The sequence below is a fragment of the Pan paniscus genome, chromosome 1, assembly GCF_029289425.2.
Source record: "Pan paniscus chromosome 1, NHGRI_mPanPan1-v2.0_pri, whole genome shotgun sequence".
Classification (NCBI taxonomy): Eukaryota; Metazoa; Chordata; class Mammalia; order Primates; family Hominidae; genus Pan; species Pan paniscus.
Genome location: NC_073249.2, coordinates 160,205,050 through 160,225,016, shown reverse-complemented (window position 1 = coordinate 160,225,016; position 19,967 = coordinate 160,205,050). Strand labels below are relative to the sequence as shown.

Below are 19,967 nucleotides of genomic sequence, written 5' to 3'. Positions count from 1 at the left end.
TGCATGCATGAAGGTGGGCCTTGCTCCCCACTGGCTGAATGTACCCATCACTGGCAGAGCTGTCTGTCGTGGTGTCCGAGTGTGACAATGCATCCTAACCTAGACACAAACTCTAATTTATGCAGGGCAAACTAACTTTTTTCCAAGGAGTTCCAGTTTCCCTCCACACATAGACTTGGAACATCAGGGTCATAGCCTTTGCTGTGAGAAGGTCATTTTTTATCACCCTGAACAGGTGTGCAGGAAAGGGCACAGATTTGGAGCTATCAGCTGTGTGTGCTGTATGTATTTGTGACCCACAGGAAGGCTTTGATCCAGGCTAAACTGAACTTTTCCTACTTAGGTTAGAAATACAAACATTTTTATTCAGTCTCTTCTTGTGTGTCCTTGTGCCTGTTCTCTACGTGTAAATTAAATGCTGGCTGTATGAGAAATAGATCCACATGGTCCCTAGTGCCTGGGACATATCTTCCTCCTCCTCCCTTCTTCTCTTGGCCTAACCAAGCTGGCCTGCTGAATAGAGCCTCATTATGGGCCCCAAAGTCCACTCTTTGCTTAAGGAACCCTGCCAAGATTGGTAGGCCGTATGATTTGGCCTAGAGACGGTTTCTTCTATGGTATGTTTGCTGACTCCATGTAATTCTTTATATGTGTCTTGAAGAACAAGCAGATCTTTTAACCACTTTTTTCTACATGAAAACAATCAATTCCAGCAGCCCAGCCCACACGAACCACCCTACAATAGCAAAGCAGAGTGTGCGCGTGAAGGAGGAAAAAAAGTTTCGGTAAGGAAACAGATTTTAGTTTAAAATTTCCAAAGGGTTATAAAAAACAGTGAGTAAAATCCCAATTTAAAATTTGGAAAACACAGTAGTTTTCATTTACTCCGTTTAAGAAAACTCTTAGGTATTTCCAAATGACTTCTTGAATATCTGGGGCCAATTTTTAAATTAACCATATAGACTTCATGGACTGACATCTGAATATACTTTTAAAGAGTGATCACACATAAAAGATGTGTGTTACCTGTTTCATCGACAAAGGACAGGAATTCAAATTTTAAAAAGAATCTACTATCTATAAAGAAGCCTTTGGCTATAATAGAAATATTACCACATAAATTGAGTAGTCATTTCTTAGGATAAGCACTGTCTCAATAACATCAGGAATTTGGCAGAAACTTGATCTGTAGGAGCCAGTGTATTTGACCAAAGGACATTGAGTCGGGGATGCTGACCCTAGCCCAAACTCTGTAGTACCTATAGCCGTGTTGTACATTATGGTAGCCACATGTGACTATTTAATTAAAATTCAGTTCCTCAGTTGCACTTGACACATTTCAAGTACTTCATAGCCACTTGTGGCTAGTGGCTACCATCTTGGATAGCACACAGGTAGAACATTGCCATCTTCACAGATATTTCTATTGGGCCATGCTGTTCTATAGAATTATTTACAAAGTGAGTCAAGTCTACCCCAGTGGAGAAAAGATAATATTTAGGCAGTACGTCACGTACCTTTAACACGCCCCACCCAAGGATCATTACCTGGCCATGAGCTGACTTTGAAAGCCAGAGGCATTCCCAATGGAAACTGAGAATTTTGATGAATGTATAATTGAACTTAACTGCCACTATATTTATCTATTTAGCCCATCATATTATCTAAGAACAGATAATGTATGCCTAACCAAAGTAAAATACCTATGAAGACATGATTAGCATCACTGTGAGCCTCAGTTATCTTTAAATAATAATCATATTCAAGTTATAAAAGTTACTTATGTTAAGGTAGGATTTTTGAATTTTAAGAAATACAAAAAAAAGGAAAAGGTAAAAATCTATATAATTACAATTCCAAGAGAAAAATCGTTTTTATGTGTTGGTGCCTAACTGATATTTCCTTCACTCTTAAGCCTGGTTTTTAAGTGGTGTTTCCCCACTTCACTGATATTCTTCCTTGCTTCTTCTTCTTGAAAGTTTTCCATTTGAAAATCAATAGACTCATTATCTTCACTACTACTAGTACTACAGTTGCACCTTTCTCAATGGTTAAACCAACAAAGAATTGTTTTTTTCTTGGGTTTGAGCCGAATAATTCCATCCAGGCTCTGGCCTAGCTTTAACTTGATAATTTTCACTTGGGAAACCAAAGATATTTGTAAGAATCCACTGGCATAACTGAGACCAAATTCCTCTAATAAAGCCGTGTGTGTGTGTGTGTGTGTGTGTGTGTGTGTGTGTGTGTGTGTTGAATATCTGCCAAAAATAATGTATTGTTATGATTTGTTGTTTGTTTTTAGTATTCGTTTTTAAAGTGTCCCTATTTTTGAAGAAAAAATTTCTACAAGTTTTGTTTTCCCTTTATCTCAATATTCCTTTGGTTTTCATGCAAACTGGGAAATTTTCACTCTGCCTAGATCGTCAAATTTAGAACTCACCTTTCTTTCTACAGTATTAGATATATGTTGTCAGGAAGGAAAGAAAAACAAGTATACATATATATATATATATATCTGTGTGTGTGTAGGTATCTGTGTATGTCTATTTATATATATGCATGTGTATGTATGTATGTGTGTATGTATATATGTGTGTACATATACATACACACATACATACACACAAATATATATATATATATACTGTTTAGCTGAACATATAAGCCATCTTGGTTTTTAAGGGCCTTAGTTACGAAGATGAGATTATCATGGAAGCAAACTGTAGAACTTTGAAAATTTTGAACTCATTAATTTATCTAATCTGTGGTTTTGGGTAACAATCCTAGATCACAAAATTCATGAGTTTACTTCTCTGGAATCTGCTTAGTCCTTTTGATCTCCTATCAATATAAATTAAATGTCTATATTGAACTTGTTTATTATATATACTTTCTAAGAAGGAGTGGAGCACTTTGCAAAGAAGTCATATACAAACAGACTGGTAAAGCAGAAATTAAAAGAGAAAGTAAATATGATAAAGAGAAAATAGGAGCCCTGTCTATTCCCAAGTGAGAGAATAATTTTTATTAAGTGGTACATTATATAATGGACCAGTTCTCAACAGTGGCTTCGTAACGTACACATAGGCAGAGTTCGTATGACAGGTTTTACAAAGACCTTTGTTCAAAGTAGAAAAAATACCACTGAAGCACTAATTTAATGAAGGCAATTATATGGGAAGATTAAAATGATGTAGTCTGCATACAAATAATCTATGTCAGAAGTGGGACAAAGAGGGAGATGGTCACAGACCTTATGTCCATGGATGCTGGTCTGTGGAGGCATGGCCCAGTTCTTGTATTTGTAAATTCTACTGCAGTGGTAGTATATTGGAAGAAAGAGGGGATGAACACATTATCTATTTCTTGTGCATTATTCACCCTTGCCAAAGCCCTGCTAGTCCATAGAATGCCCAGTCAATATTCACTGTTATTCAATGATAATGATTATTCTGGGTTATCTAGTGATCCTATGTGCAAACATAAAAATCTAATTTCTCCACCCATTTGTCAAATTGGGTATTAGTTGTTTACATTGCAGTTCAAGTGGCCTTTATTTGTTATTGCAAAATTAGAGGTCCTGTGTCCAAGCCTCATGCGTCACCATTTGATGTGTGTTGTTCTGAGATCTGCTATGCGCAGTGACATACCCTTGCTCCATGTGCTAAATATAAGAATGTTGAATGAACCCTCCATTACCAGCGTGATTTGTGTTTGTCGTTTGCTCACAAGACATAGAAAATCTTGGCAATATCTATTTGGGTGATGCCACATCTTTGCTCAAGTGCTTGTGGCCATGTGTCATGGTTGTACTAGGGGACAAAGAAAACTTTAAGAAGAGAGTAGTGCTGATATCCAGTAAACTTGCAATGATGCGTGCTCATGGAGGGACAGATCACATGGATGACAAAAATCCACCATTAATCCTCAAATTCTATTTTTAAAATTTGATAAGAAAAGCCATTTGAAAAAAACATTATTTTTAATAACTAGGAACTGAATGAACTGATTTAGAGCTGACTTACTCTGTGTTTTATCAAAGGGATAGTTACAAAAAAATTGAGTCAGTGCTAAAATGCTAAAAGACTAGTTAATGACTTGGATGAGTACTCTTTGAATATGTTGTAACTAATTGTATATAATAGCAGCATGGAGGTAAAAGTGTTACTATTTAAAATACATATATACAAGGCTATATCTCCTGCAGATTTAGAGGATTCCATTATAATAAAGGTGCTGCTAATTCTTCAGTAACTGAATAAAATTTGAACAGTTCATCGTTAATATCCCTGTGCCTCAGTATCCTACAATCTTTTGTGAAATAAGTACATAGGCCCTTTTATGCAGTGTCACAGCAGCTAGATTTACCATTCCATTACACAAATGTGGCTCCTTAATAAACTGCTCTAATATGTCTTTCCAGTGCTGGATTTTGATAGCTTTTGCTAAATGCAGATAAGAGTTAAATGTTCTTTGTCCCTTTGTTTTTATTCAAATGTTTTCCTTCTAAATTCATTTTCAAATTTATTACAGAAGAAAAGCAATGGGGCACCAAATGGATTTTATGCGGAAATTGATTGGGAAAGATATGTGAGTATCAGAAGAGTGTTTCTCTTTATTAAGTATTTTACAGTTTAAAAATGAGTTGAGGCATTCTTATAATAGGACTTAGAAATAAGTGAAATGCTCTCCATGTCATTAGGAAGTGTCTGGCATATTTAGGATGGGGCTAAGAACAATAGAGTCTGTCAGAACTGGGTTTAAGATCTTGTCCAAGCTTGTCTAACTTTATGAGATTTTTTGTGATTTATTTATTTATTTTAGCTGATCAGCTATTGTTAATGTTAATGTATTTTATGTGTGGCCCAAGACGATTCTTCTTCTTCCAATGTGGGCTAGGGAAGCCAAAAGATTGGACACCCCGATCTAGCCCCCACACATATCAGCTGTGTGGCCTTGGAGTAGTTATTTGCTGGGTAGCAAAAAAGAAGTCAGTAGTTACCGCGTGTCATTGTTGCAAGGATTCAAGGAGCTAATTATTTGCAAAACATTTCAGTAACCTACCTAGCCTGTAGTATTTGTTCAAAAAATGCTTTTTTAATATTAAATCTGGGTGTTTCAGCCCTGGTTCTACTTCTTAGAAGCTTTGAGAATAGAGGCAAGTCAACCTGATTTTGGCAGGAAAGGCTTCAGGGAGGATGTGCCCTCTGGGCAAAGGCCTAACATATACATAGAGGCTAACAGGCTGAACATTTGGGGGAAGAGAATTGCAGGCAGGGGGAACAGAGTTGATGAGGTCCCTGAAATGAGACAGTGCTTGAAGCACCCAAATCACAAACGTTGGGAAGGAGAGAACATGTGGCTGAGAGGGGACCAATGGAAGATAATTACAAATGCGAAGCTAGAGAGAGGGGCAGGAGCCAGCCCTGCTGGGCCTTATTGGCTACACAGAGGCACTTGACTTTTGTTCTAAATGCAGCGAGAAGCCAGGGACGGGTTTTTAGCAGGTAAGTTACCTCAGTACACTTGTATTTAAAAAAAAAAAAAAAAAAAAGCAACTCTGAGAACTGAAGAAGGAGGAAAAGAGGAAGACCACAATAAATGCTCAAAAAAATGGTGAGTTTCAGACATAGAAAGAAAAATACTGTATGATCTTGCTTATATGCAGAATCTAAAAAGAAGCCAAATATGGGAGGCTGAGGCAGGAGAATTGCTTGAACCCGGGAGGCAGAGGTTGCAGTGAGCTGAGATCGCACCACTGCACTCCAGCCTGAGCAACACAGAGACTTTGTCTCAAAAAACAAAAAGAAGTCAAATACATAGAAACAGTAGAAAAGTAGTCAGCAGGGATAGAAAGAGAAAGGAAATGGAAGAAGTAGGTCAAAGAGTACAAATTTGCAGTAAGGTGAGATGAAGTCTAGACATCTAATGTACTAAAAATTTGCTAAGAGTTTAAGTGCTCTTATACACACACACATAAAAAGGGCAACTATGGAAGGTAACAGAAATGTAAATTTAACCATAGTAGTCATTTTACTATGTATATGCATATCAAAACATATTGTACACCTTAAATATAGACAAAAAAAAGATTTTTTTAATGGGGGCTTTTTCCATGGTATGTAGACCCTCTTCTCTCTCCATGGTTATGACATTTTTACTGCTTTATTAACTCCCAAAACGAACTCTCCAACTCTGCCTTCTCTCACTGACAGACCTATAACCTCAACTTCAACAGGGCCACCTACAAATGCTTCATCTTCCTCCCCTCTAGGACATAGGGTATAGTCTGAAACACCTGGGGTCAAAACCTAGATCTGAAATTTGTTGGGTGTGTTTCCTTGAGAAATGGCGTCTGATTTCTCTTATTTTCCCCCTTGATAAATGGGATAATTCTTTTCACATATGCTTGTTATGTGGCTCAGTGAGGTAAAATATGGGTCACAATGCTTACCATATAATAAGAATCCAAATATGATCATTCTAATCCCAACAATGCAAACTGCCTTTTTATGTTTTCTGCTTCTTTCCAAAAAATGTTAGTTGTCTGCTGTTAGAATTAGTTCAACTGGGAGTACCAGCACTCTCCCACAATTTGAGGGTAGAAATCTTGGATTCCTCTTTAACCTTCCCTCTGCTTTTTCTCCTATGACTGACTGATCTGTTACCAAGAACCAGCAATCCATCCTTTCAAACATCCTTGATTCATCCCATCCCACCAATAACTCGATCCATATCCTTAGCACATCTTGCCTGAATCGATGCACATGTTTTAAATTAGTTTTTCTTTCTCCAGTTCTTCTGCCCCAAGGCTATCCTGGAACATACTTCCAGAACTCCTTAAGATTCTGCTTTCAGTATGCACCACCCTAGCTGACAAGCTGCAGTAGCTACCTCAAGTCCAAACTCTTCCCCTGGCCTGTTGGCCTCCATAGTCTCATCTCCCCATCTCCCGCTGTGCAGCTTCTTCTCTAGCCATGTCATCCTTGCTGTTGCCCCTCTGTTTCCCCATGTGAGTCACCCAGTGTCCACTCCCATCTTGGTGTCTCTGAACAGGCTCTTCCTTACCACCTAGAAGGAGCTCCTACTCTGCCCTCTCCTGTCTGTCCTGAAAGACCCATAAAGACCTCCCTGATTCTTTTAAACCTCACCAATTTCCTTTTCTTGGAACCCTGTCTAACACAAGTGTTTTGTGTTCTGTATTTTCTTTTTAATTTTTACCTACCGAAACACACTTCAATTTCCCTGAGGACAAATAATCTGCATTTCTTATCACCCATGTTGCTTAGCACAGTCCTTGGCTTACAGGAAATGCATGTTAATTTCTGCTTGAATGCTTTCTTTCATTGACAGTTGATTCCTCCTCGTTTATTTTCCCAGTAGGAGGACTCTCCAAGTATCCTTGAGTAAATATCTAAACATATTGCTCAGAATTCACTTCCAAAAGTAAAAACTTCATCTCCTAAAAGAAAAGAAAAGACTTTTCTATATCCTTAAATAGAAGACTCTAGAAAAAAAATAATTTCTTGATCACTGTTAGGATAATAATTACTTCATGTGCACTTGTGTTTTATAGAACTCACCTGAGCTGGATGAAGAAGGCTACAGCATCAGACCCGAGGAACCCGGCTATATCCTTTCTTTATTTTTTTATTTTAATTTTCATTCACTCTCAGAAAACAGTAGGATAAATTCAGATTTTACAAAAGTAATAAAATAACCGAATCTTCACAAGTCCTGTTATCCCTAATATTAGAGATGAATAAACAGCACTGAGAACACCCTGAGCTCTAGCAAGCAGGCATTTTGCCTTAATCTATTCATAGAAAAGAGAGAGGAGAAAGAGAAAAACGTGCTAAAAAAACAACTGTGGAAATGGTGGGTACTGAGCTGTCCGCTAATCCCTGATATGATTGTCATTTACAGTGACTAGAAAATAGCTCTTACTGTCCTCTCCCTACAATTCAACTCTGGGCAAAGCATGTCACACTGATGCATTTAAAACTCATCGAGGATCATTCATAAAGCAGCCTTCCTCTCTCTGTAGATGAGTAAGCTCACATGTGCTTGTCTGTGTGTGCTGAGTATGACACAACAAATGGTCAACTGCAGCAAAAATGTAGGATATTAGAACCATTGCTTCTTGAAATTCACCATCCTTGATCATGTTCTGAGGAAAGGTGAATAAATTCTAACCCCTTCCTCCTTTACTTTTGTATGTTTTGCTTTGATTTTCTGCCATCTAAGGATACTTTTGCTGTCTCTATATGCAATTGCTCTTGTCTTGGAGTCGTTGCCTCCCAGTAGAAGAAAGAGTTATGTATCTTTAACTGTGTTCTACCTACCAAAGGAAAGCACTTTTATTCTTCAAGTGAATCGGAAGAAGAAGAAGAATCACATAAGAAATTTAATATCAAGATTAAACCATTGCAATCTAAAGACATTCTTAAGAATGCTGCAACTGTAGATGAATTGAAGGCATCAATAGGCAACATCGCACTTTCCCCATCACCAGTGGTGAGTGTTGTGTGTGTGTGTGTGTTAAGCTTTAGTGAGATTGAACAGGGCTATGTTCTGCCTATATGCATTAAGTCAATCAGAAACTCCTTAAATTGAAGCCTGCATATGGTCACCATATCATGAATTCTATAAATCTAAGAAGCTCATTCTAGCTTGAGAAAATTGTACTTATTTTATATTGCAGTCCTTGTGCTTTTCAAAAAGGTGAAAAATATATGGAACCACATTTTCTTTTGACTTATTTTCCTGCAAGCATTTTAAAAAGAAAAATAAAATAAAAAGATTATCCAGAATTATCTCTCATGCAGACTTAGCAACTAGAAACAACATGAAGTTCACAGATTTGCTAACAGTGATTTTTAAAAACACATCTTAGTTTCCTTTTCTATGATACACCACATGAAAATACGTGGAAGGAAACTGGTTATTTTTTGTATTGCTATGCTCTAAAACCAAAAACTAATCCAAATCATAGTCTAAATCAAATTTAAAACTCATATCCTTCATTCTATTGTATTATCAAATTGACTTAAATAATCTCATCTTTAAGGTACCTCAGATATAAGTATTGTCCTATTTATATTGTTCAAGTAGGTATTTTCCTACAGACAAGCTAAGATTTGGGATAAAAAAAAAAAGAGATTATTTTTGCACAATTTGCACTTTCATTCCCCAATTCCCAGCTACTAAGTTTCTTTAATTGCTGAATTCTGGGTTCCAACATGTACAGCCTTTTCTCTGTTTGATAAATGCCACCATTGTTTTCTAAAAATGGTTGTGAGGAACAGATGAAGGCTCTCAAACTGGCAGCTAATATGTTCTTGGCATCTTCTTTAGAGAGATGTGATCTCCGTACAGCATTCCCCCTGAACAGAGCAGTTAATAAATGCTGAACCATTTTCGAGATACTTCAGGAAACATCTCAACTAACTTTTCTAAATGAATTGTAATCATCCATCTTTTGAGAATAAACTTTTGCCTCCCTGGGATGAAAAGTGTCTATAATGACGCTTTCTTTAGTGTTTAATGCTTATAATGGACTTGATCGCTACTGTTGGTAACAACCAAAATGATTGCTAAGAGAAACTAACCACAGTAAATAATATTTAAGGTAATTTTTAATCATATACTCCCCTGCTACTTTAAGATGTCTTCTTGAAAAGGGAAGCATGAAATGTATTAGTTTTCTTTTCCTTCTATAATGGAAGGTGCGGATTTTAAAGTTACATATTGGCCTGTGAGTTCTAGTAATGGTGGTATTTTAAAAGCACACTCTTTCACTTTTCAGTGGCATCTTTCAAATTATTTTTCACTTACTGAATAATATTTTTTACTGAAAATCTCCTTAAATGTCTAAAACCAGTTTAGAGCCATGTCTGTGCAGTTTATTTTATTCACTTCTCTGAGTTTGTTCTCTGTGTAATAAACTGACCCTTTGGAAGCTACCTGGGGTAAGTAAAAGAAGGCAAGTTCAGAGGATTAAGTGAACACATTTATGTGAAAGCAAATGTACTGGCACAGTCCCAGAAACATAGTGGATGTTTGCCGGAATGTAGCTGAATCCAGGAAGGAAGAGATTCCTTCTTTTGAATGGAATATGTATGCCTAAGTTTTCTGGTAGCTATTCCTCCAACCAGATACATTGCTAAGGATGCAGCAAAATGTGGTGGTTTACTCTAAGTTCTTCTCAACATCTATTTTTAAGGAAATATATTGACATGATGTGGTTAAGATTCTGATGAAAAAATGTTAAGGGAAGCAGAGTGAAAACTAGATGGAGACACCCAGAGAGAGTGACCTCGGAGTTACTCTGTTTCTGCAAACCAACAACGCCGCAGACCAAGGGACCCTCAGCTCCCATTTCTGCACCCACACCTCCAGTTTGTTCCCTGTAATGTGAGAACCTGGATCTCCTATTTTTGTGATTCCTAAATATTTATAATTTTTCATAGTTGGTGTGGAAGAGTGAGCTGTTACTACTTTAGGAAAAGGTGAGCAGGTTTCTGGATGTACATGAGTTTAAAGAGAGGTTGTAACTGAAAACATATTCTTTGCTTTAGAATCCTTGCCCTCTCCTTGATAACCCATGTGTAAATACAGATAGATATAGATATAGATAGTTTTGTTGTTGTTGTTGTTTAGACAGAGTCTTGCTCCGTTGCTCAGGCTGGAGTGCAATGGTATGATGTCGGCTGACTGCAACCTCCACCTCATGGGTTCAAGTGATTCTCTTTCCTCAGCCTCCCAAGTAGCTGGGATTACAGGCACGTGCCTCCACGCCTGGCTACTTTTGGTGTTTTCAGTAGAGACAGTGTTTCACCACATTGGCCAGGCTGGTCTCGAACTGCTGACCTCAGGTGATTCGTCCGCCTTAGCTTCCCAAAGTGCTGGGATTACAGGTGTGAGCCACCGCACCCAGCCATGTACATATATTTTATAAATGACATATGCAGCACTTCCTCTCCAGAGCCAGATAAGCAGAAATAACCTAAAATCCAGCTGGTGCCATGATCAAAATGACAATGATTTTGGACTTTCATGTTTCCAGCCAAAAGAGCAGATAATTATACATCTATACTTTCTTCAGGCACTAAAAAGGAAATAGGGTCTACACCAGTTAATGATATATCAGAATATTTTATTTAAACTATGGTTTTTATACTACAAAAGCATCAATCATTACATTAATAGAAATGAGGAAATTTCAAATAATAAATTATTCATAACAATGGTTTATGTTGGACTTCTGATTTATGTTTCTTTTGAAGTTTTTAAGACAAAGTCGTGCCTCACTTATTCTTTTCATTTATTTGTTAATATGTATCCATGAACTATAACCAATTTGATCTCTTTTATCATGAATTGGTTTTATTATACTTGAATAGTTTCACTATATATATTGGGCGGTCAAATTAATGAATGAAATGAAATGGGAGGAATGAATGAATCATATAATTATGTGTATATACAATATAAACTTATCTGAAATTTACTTCTCAAGACAAAGTGTCAGCAGCAAGACAAATCAAGATTTTAATTGCTGGCAACAATCCTACTGTACAGTTAGACAAATAAACAAAATTTTAGTCCAGATTTTGCCTTAGCCCTTGATTTTGATATAGAAATAAAATATAATGTTGGCCAGGACAAGGCAGAGCACCAAAAAGGCAGAAGGCTAATGCAGGAGTTAACTCACAGGTAAAGGATAATAATTCTTTTTCTTATCATGTTCCAGCCTGCTGAAAAGATACCATGCTTACAGGGCAAAGAATGAACATCACCAAGGTTTGACATCTGGTCAGGTTGATTTGGCATCTGTGTAAGTTAGAATATTTGTTAAGCTGTTTTAACAGAGACCAAAATAATAATGGCTTAAACAATATAGGTGGTTTCTTTCTCTCCCAAGTGAAAGTCAAAGCTGATAGACAGTCCAGAGGTAAAAGAGTCTTACTCCAGTGGTCATTCAGAAACCCAGGAATTTTCTGCATTATTGCTTCCCCTTTCCTAGAGTAGCACTGCTGCCTTACCACTGCAAGTACTTCCATGTACCAGCCTTGGGATGGAGGAAAGAAGAAATAAAAAGCAAGTGGTTTTCTTTAAGAGTTTAACTCAGAAGTTGCGCGCATCACTACCACCCAGATCCCACTACCACAATTTAATCACATGGACACATTCACTGCAAGGGAGTCTGGAAGATGTAGTGTTTTGCTAGATAAACATGTAGCCAGCTAACATTCGGGGTTTTATTACTAAAAGACAAAAGAACAAATGGCTATTGGTAGACTTTGACAGTTTCTGCCACTGGGTCCTGAATTATATTGTATCTGCATCTTAAGGTTAGAATTAAGTAATCTCAGATTATTTCAGAGAGTTCATTAGGAAATGGGATTTCTTCCCATACATGTTTAAAAATATTCCCAGTACCTATTAAATCCAGAATGTTCTAAAATAATTTTCTAATCACTAATTTATAAATACTAGTGATACCGTGCTGCTTGTTAGCTAACAACAGGTTGAACAGAGACACTCCAGTGTCCCTCTGTTTATGCAGGTTCACTGTTTTTTGAGGCAGGCTGTTCCACTGCTGAAAGAAAAGTCTTCCTTTTATTAAACCAAATATGTAATTTTGTCCTTGATTGTAGTTGTACTCTTTAAAGGATGAACAAAGAGTAAAGCCCCTTCTTTTACCAGTGAGTTTTCCATGAAGCAGAATGACTCCAACTCCAAGTTCAGTGTGCAAGATGTTTTTTAAGGAGTGATCTTGGACTTAATACCTGTGATGTGGGGTGGGCAGAGGGAGAAGTTGAGCTGTTTTACACAACGAACAACAGCCTGAGCTGATCCCAGGGAAACTCAGGAACTAGTAGGAGCCTTCAGAGTTAGTGTGAGTTTGGCTAAGATGAATAACCTTGATACTGCTCAACCAGTCAGTGCTCTGATGTGGGCCACACTAGGAAGGGGCATGCTCTTGGGTTAGGTAGCTCTCTGCAGTTGAGGCAGATCCTGAGGTGCTGACAGTTGAAGGCTGCCAATAGCCCTCCCAGCAACTGGTGCAAGGAAACCTTCTGAAGAAGATTCTGCATGGTGCATTTTGGTGTCCATCCCAAATTCTCTGTTCTTGACATAAGGCCTAGTGTGTCATTGCCATTCAATTAATGCTTGCAAGTGAGTGAGTGAATGAGTGAACAAATACATGAATGGAACCAGGCCAAGGACAGAGAACCATGGCATGCCACCACCCTCCAGTTTTACAACCATCCACTGATAACACCCTTCAGCCTCCTTTGTTCACCACACAATGATTCTCCTAACTGTGCCCTAATTCTGGGCACATATTTTCATTCTTTTTTTCCAGAACAACACTGCATTTGAGAGACCTGGGGTGTCTATGGCATTGCCTGGATCTACCAGGCCAGAAACCCTATCAGAGAGAGTGATAGGTTCAGTTTGCCCTGTTTCTTTGCGCTGGTACCTAGGGTTATCACCTTCTTTTCCAAGTGCTTTCTGGCTATCTGTTTAAATATTTTGTTCTAGAATTTTGGGTTAATCACAAGCCAGTGTGTAGTAACAGAAGGCACATATCACATAGATTCAGATTGTCCTGGGCCCCAGCCCAGGTCGACCACTTTCTACCTGTGTAACCTTAGACAAGCCCCATAACTGTTCCGATCCTCCATTTCTGCCACTGTAAAGGAAGGATGATAAGAATCCTTAAGGACTTTTTGTGCAGAAGATCCTAATAACAGTACATGATGTGTAATTGGTACTCTGCAATTGTTCATTTCTTCATTACTTAAGCTAGATTCTTTTTAAAAAAACCACTTCTCCTTTTTTGAGGGTCATGCTCTGCTTCCCCATGTTCAGCCTTCTGACCTAACAGCATACTGTGTTTTCATGTCCTGGGTTAAAATGTATCTACATCTCGAGGCTAGAATTCTGTTAAAGCAGCTTGGAATTCTCTTGCCTGTCTCAGACTTTAATTCTGAGCCAAATCTGGTCTGCCTTTTAGAGGAACTACTTTTAAGTTAGTTTTCTCCATCTTGGACAATTATGGTTGATTTCTCTTTAAACACAAACAGAAACTTTGTACATACCCCCTGAAGGAACTGAGGTACAGTGGGAAAAGTGCCAGCCCTGACCTCAGCCTCTTGCTAGCAGTACTGCTTAGGTAAGGTACTTAAACCTCAGTGAGAGTCTCAGTTTCTTTCTGTCTGAAATGGGACAAACAAACAGCTACCTTACAGGGTGGTTGTTGCCATGGTCATCTCTTTCTGCTCGTGCAGTGTAAAGACCACTCTCCCTAAAGGAGGAGATAGAGACAGATGCAACACGAACAGTTCTGTGGTTTGCTTGCCTTTACACCACACTCCTTACATTTAGGGTAGAAGCAAACCTCCATTATATCATACAAGAAATGGCTTTGTTCTTAAAGAGTAAAATAATTTTTGAAGGAGGCTAAATAAAATAATCAGTGCAGGAATGAATTATAAGGAAATATGACTTCACACACACACATGCACACACACAAAAAAATAACCAAAGTCAGAATTCAACATACAATTGAATTGAATTGAATACAATTCCCTTTAAGATAATTTGAGGGAAAAAGAAATGACACTTATTCCAATGATGTCCCAATTACTCAAACTAGAGGTTTCTACCTCCTTTTAGTTGATGACTTTTGGTATGTTGCAAACCCAGTGCCTTGGTTTCTTCATCTATTAATGGGGTGACTCCCATACCTACTTCATTGGGCTATTTTGAGGGTTGAATGATTTAATGTATGTAAAGTACTCCTAATAGAAGCTACATGTAAAGATTGTCTCATTGCTATAGAGCCTAGGGCACATTTTAAAGAATATCATTAATAGTGATAAATAACTCAAATTTCCAAAAGTAATTTACAGCCAAGACCAGTAATTAATTACCCATTAATTACCCTAAGCATCAAACTGGGAAAAGGTGTTTTTTGTGATGCTTTTTGAAGATAATTCCAGAAGGAAGCATCCCTAAATTGTTCTGAGTACCATCAACATCCCCTGAATACATATGGTACTTCTTCGGGAGACTTATTGAAGGCTAACATTCACAATGGCACACTTCACTGTGCATCATGGATAATTGACTTTATTTCTAACTCCCCCTTCAAATCATTTCACAAAATATATGTTGAGCACCCTCCATGTAGCAGGCACTGAGAGCTAATACCAGAAATACTGAACAGTCTGAGAAAACAACATCTAGCAGCAACCAGAAGCTGAAATTTTTCTTGTGGTTCAAACGCTTGCCTGTCTTCACTTCAGTTTCCTGATTGGTTTTCTGCAGTCCACATTCCCTCTGGCCTCCATTTCTAGGTCTCCTGGCTTGCTCACCCTTCCTAGGGTCTCAGATACGGACATCTCCATTCCTTCCAAATCCCACATGGAGCACTGTCTGACACATCTGCACCATGTGCTGTGCTCAGCAGGTACCTTAAAACCTGTGGCTCCCATGGCTTTTGTGGAAGTGAGAAGACAAATGCTATGGTTTAATCTTTGATGTGATCTTTTCCTTTTAAAATGTGCTCCCGTGGATTCCTTTATTTTTGTTTTTCAGAGAGCCAATAATCCCTTCTGGCTTACCTTGAGAAGGTGTCTTTTAACTACAAGCATTTTGTTCCTTACTGATTAAGATACTGTGCTCTGGAGTAAGTCAGAACTAAGTTTGCATTCTGACTTTGCGTTTATTATCCATGTAGCCCTGAGCAAATTGCTTAACTCTTTAAGCCTCAGTCAAGGCTTAATCAAGTGTAAAATAAGGTTAATAATACTGCCCACTTCATAGGATATTTGTAAGAATTAAGGAATGCATATAAGGTGCTTAGTACTTTGTAAGTAAATTTATGTAAGGTCTAAAAGAGGTGCTTAGTAAATGATAGCTATTATTAATCAGGATAACAATAAAATATCAAAGTCATCCTTTAAGCTCATTGATGACTTTGAGAACTTATCATGGTGATGAATTTGGTAGTGGCAGCTGCGAACACGAGTGCTGTGTGTCACATACATTAATTCATTCATGCTCCCAACAACCTGTGAGATCAGTATTATTGATATCCCCACTTTACAGATGAGAAAATTGAGACATTGAGGGATTTATTATCTCACTCGAAGCATCACAGCTAGTAACTGAAGTTGCTGGGATTTAAACTCAGAAAGTTCAGTTTCTAATTGAGAACTCTTAACCACTATATTACACTACTTTTGATGAAAGCCATTGACTCTCTTTCTAGAAAAAAAAGTTCACTAGCTCATTCAAAATATTTTACATACAATTTCTGAATGCTCACATGAAATAAACTCTTTGAAGGATATCGATGGATGCTCAAAGGGCCCATAATCCCAGCCCAAAGGGCCCACCTCACAGACTTTCTCCCCACTGAGTTCATCCACATCCACCCATAGAAGACCATCCAGTCTTCTATGGTACAGCACTTCCTATATTGTACCACATGACAGGAGAGCGAGGCTGAGCTGACACCTTGCCAGGTCAGGCTTAAATGCTGTTGTGTGATATGTGATTTCTCATTTATTAAAATTATCTTATTATATATGCAGATTGTTTGCACTTTTGTTTTAAATGTTAAGGAATGATGTCCATTTTTATATGACTCATTTATTTCAGTTCCCCTAATCAATTAATCAATTGGCAAGCACTTTTTATGTCAATGGCATATTATAATAATGCTATATGTTTTATAAATGCCCAGTCATGATCAAAAGGATGAAATGAGTAGCAGCACTATTAAGCAATCTGGGAGATAGTGATGCCCCTATTTTATGGAGAAACCAGCACAGAAAGATCAAGAGACAAGGATAAATAGAATGAACACAGGCTTTTGAGTATATATCTTATTATCTGTGTGGTCATAGGCGAGTTCCTCAACTCGGAGCTTCAGATCTCATGGCTGTAAAATGGGAAAAAAATTGTGTCTACCTTCTTATGACATGAGAAAACATTGTAAAATACCCAGTTCAGTGCTGTCTCCCAGAAGAGGTGCCATTAAATATCAATCACCTTCTCAGCTTTTCTTTCCTTTTCCTTAAGTTCAGAGACTTGTAGGAGGCAGAAGGAAAATAAAAATAGCGAGGGAGGACTTGAGCAAACTCACAAGGGCTGAGAGAAATGATGTGAGAGCAGGAGCTGACCTACCCTGGCATGTAGGCTAGTGCCTTCTCCCTTCCTCTGGAAAGTAAGTGGTACAGTGAAGTAAAGAATCTGACATTGAGTCATGAAGGAACAATTAGTTTAATCTTCATCCTAGAGATTTGCAATGCATAACTTTTTAACCAAAAAAATATGAGGAGGGGGAAATAGCTTTGAACTGGAGGCAGTCTGGTGTTGTTTGCCTGTTCCATGTGGCCCACCCACCCTTCCACCCCCAAATTAGCCTGCCAGAGAGCAAAATTCATGAATTTGCTGCTGCTTGGTAACACCACCCCCTTTCCTGTCCTCACTTCAGCAGAAGGTTCAGCACCCCATTGAGTTCAGTGAAAACAAAGAGTCATCAGTGGAGGAGGTGAGCTCCAGTCTCCTACACACCAGCATTCTCTCCTGGTAGAAGCAGTGCACAGTGCAAGGAGAGGCTAAAGATTGCATGCATTCTGATGCAAGGCACTCAGCCCAGACCTCTTATTCAGTAAATTAGAAGGCAGAGGTTCAGCTTGAGTTCTACTCATCAAGGAAAACTTCGTAGGGCAAATGTGATTTGTATTGGTCTATACCAGGGATATCAAACATGGGGCATATAAACTGCCACTCCATCCCCAAATCTTCCACAGACATTGCCACTAAATCCCAGACATGGGCTTAGAAGCCAGCCCCCTCTAGACAGACCTGCAGGCAGCTGGACCAAAATCAGCTAGAGTTAACACATGAGATGCAACTTTTGTTTTTCCCAGGACTCATAGAGGATAGATGGGAAAATAGGTGGAAATTTTCTTTTTCAAAATATATTTTTTTCTTCTCAACATTTTAATAAACCATGAACTGTGTGTAGAAAATTAGTTTTGTATCTGATACATGTTTTTTCTTTCCTTCATTACTGATTTTTTTTTCCCTAGGAAATTTTCTGTTGCTTCCATTTCCTGACATTTAAAATCCACACCTTTCATGCCCACCTTACTCTGGTAAAAAGAAATCCCTGAGCTGTATGAATATTTAGTATTCAACCTGGAGTGCCTTTGTCATGATTTCTCCAATTAATGTTGGTTGTACCTTCTCAGTAGATGGTATTTTGCTCTCTTCCTGAAATGTAAGGGTTAGATTTTTCTTGCATAAACACAATTCCTACATCGTTTTATACTGTCTGGGCAAGCTGACCTGATTTGAGGGTTCTGGAAACATGATCACCATGGTTGGAGATCACAAACACTCAATTTCTGTAACAAAATCAAAATTTCATTGAATAAGGCTATGTACTCACAATATGACACATTGTATAAAATGTTAGGATGGCCTCAGTAGAAGTAGCAAATTATTGAATTACATGTTTTTTATTATAATGTTAATTGCAATCAAAAAACGCTAACTTTTATACCTTTAAGCTCTGCCTTGATGTTAAATGTTAGTAGCATTTAGAATTTAAAACTATTTTGATTAGCTAAGGGCCATAATCAGGGTAGAATGTGCTCTGTAAAGAAGCAACCAATTTTGAAAGTAAGTTTTTTACAGAAGCCTACTTTGTGAACAGTTTACTGAATGTTGGGTTTCTAACAACTAATCTTGCACCCAGAGCTTGTAGGTTGTCTACTTTTTCTCTAAGGAGGCATTTTCTCTAGGGCCCACAGCAGTGAATGACACATAGTAGGTACTTAGAAAATAATTGTTGATTGTCTGGGTGGATGGATGCACCACGGGACATTATATAAATTGTATGCCGTATCTAGCTCTGCTATAATGCAACTTACATTACTTGCATTATTTTACAAATAGAGCAAATTTATGGTTCTCAGTTGCTTTGATCTTTTCCTCTTCAACTTAACCACGTTTCTTTTTTCACTACTTGATGGGTGAACAATAAGATCAATAATTTCCTGTTTCTTCCTCTACAATGTGTAGGTTCTTTTAAAAAGTTTGTTAATGTGTTCTTTTCTGTGGGTCCTAGTGCACATCCAGTGAGATTGTTTTCTCATCTAAAGCCTGAGGTTTTCAGTCATTTAGTTGTCTTCAACCTTGAGGGTCACATTATCAATGATTATCTTTCTTGTACAATTATACTTATTTTTTTACTAAGGAGTTTCTACAAATATGTGAATAATAGTATAAATAAGCGTAACAGTATAAGAAAAAAAAAATCTATCCCTTTGCCCTCTGAAGGAGATTTTGTTTTAGTGGCAGCAGTCTACAGCAGTAAATGTACTTTTTATTGTTTTAGAAAAAAAAATCTTACAGTGTGAATCACTCATATTAATTATGTCAAAAAATTTTTCCTCAAAGACTGGGGAGAATGTCGTTTCTAAACAGAATGAAGGTGATATTTCCTTCCGACTTCTGTCTGTCTAAAGGACAGCCTCTAACTGCCCATGGACCTTGGAGCTGTAGCTTGAAATAGCAGCCAGCACAGAAGAGGTGCAGAGCTGTGCCTGCCAGCCAAGCTGCCTGTCCCAATGTGGGCAACAGAGACAGAGGGCAGATGGACTGGCCTCAGTGTGTTTTGCTCAATTGAAACTCCTTTCCACTTTGTAACCTGTTTGAAGCCCATCTTTATTTCATTATTTTTTAAACACAGCACAGGGAGAATCAAAATGAGTTTCCAAAGAGGAATGACAAATGACAGCACATATCATAACCAGGTATTTTCTGATATTTTTTCATCCTTGCCTCTTCTCAACACCAACAGTTACTAAATGTCCACACCTCAGAATTCCTGATAAGTAACAGCAATAAGCTGCATTGGAGCAGAGTAA

At 37.9% G+C, this 19,967-nt stretch overlaps 1 protein-coding gene across 42 annotated transcripts in view; it reads left to right on the top strand.

Moving 5' to 3' along the window:
* The window catches only part of SGIP1 (SH3GL interacting endocytic adaptor 1), a 211,336-nt gene that overhangs the window by 102,204 nt on the left and 89,165 nt on the right, over positions 1-19,967 (top strand). For 23 of the 42 annotated variants that reach the window (XM_055117625.2, XM_055117627.2, XM_055117665.2 and 20 more), the window contains 3 exons: positions 4,534-4,590; positions 7,577-7,631; positions 8,342-8,517. In XM_055117625.2, coding sequence (XP_054973600.1) covers positions 4,534-4,590; positions 7,577-7,631; positions 8,342-8,517 — 288 coding nt within the window. Of the gene's footprint in view, positions 1-713; positions 786-4,533; positions 4,591-7,576; positions 7,632-8,341; positions 8,518-19,967 lie in introns of all 42 variants that reach the window. The other 19 variants (XM_063600615.1, XM_063600569.1, XM_063600558.1 and 16 more) reach the window with 2 other exon arrangements.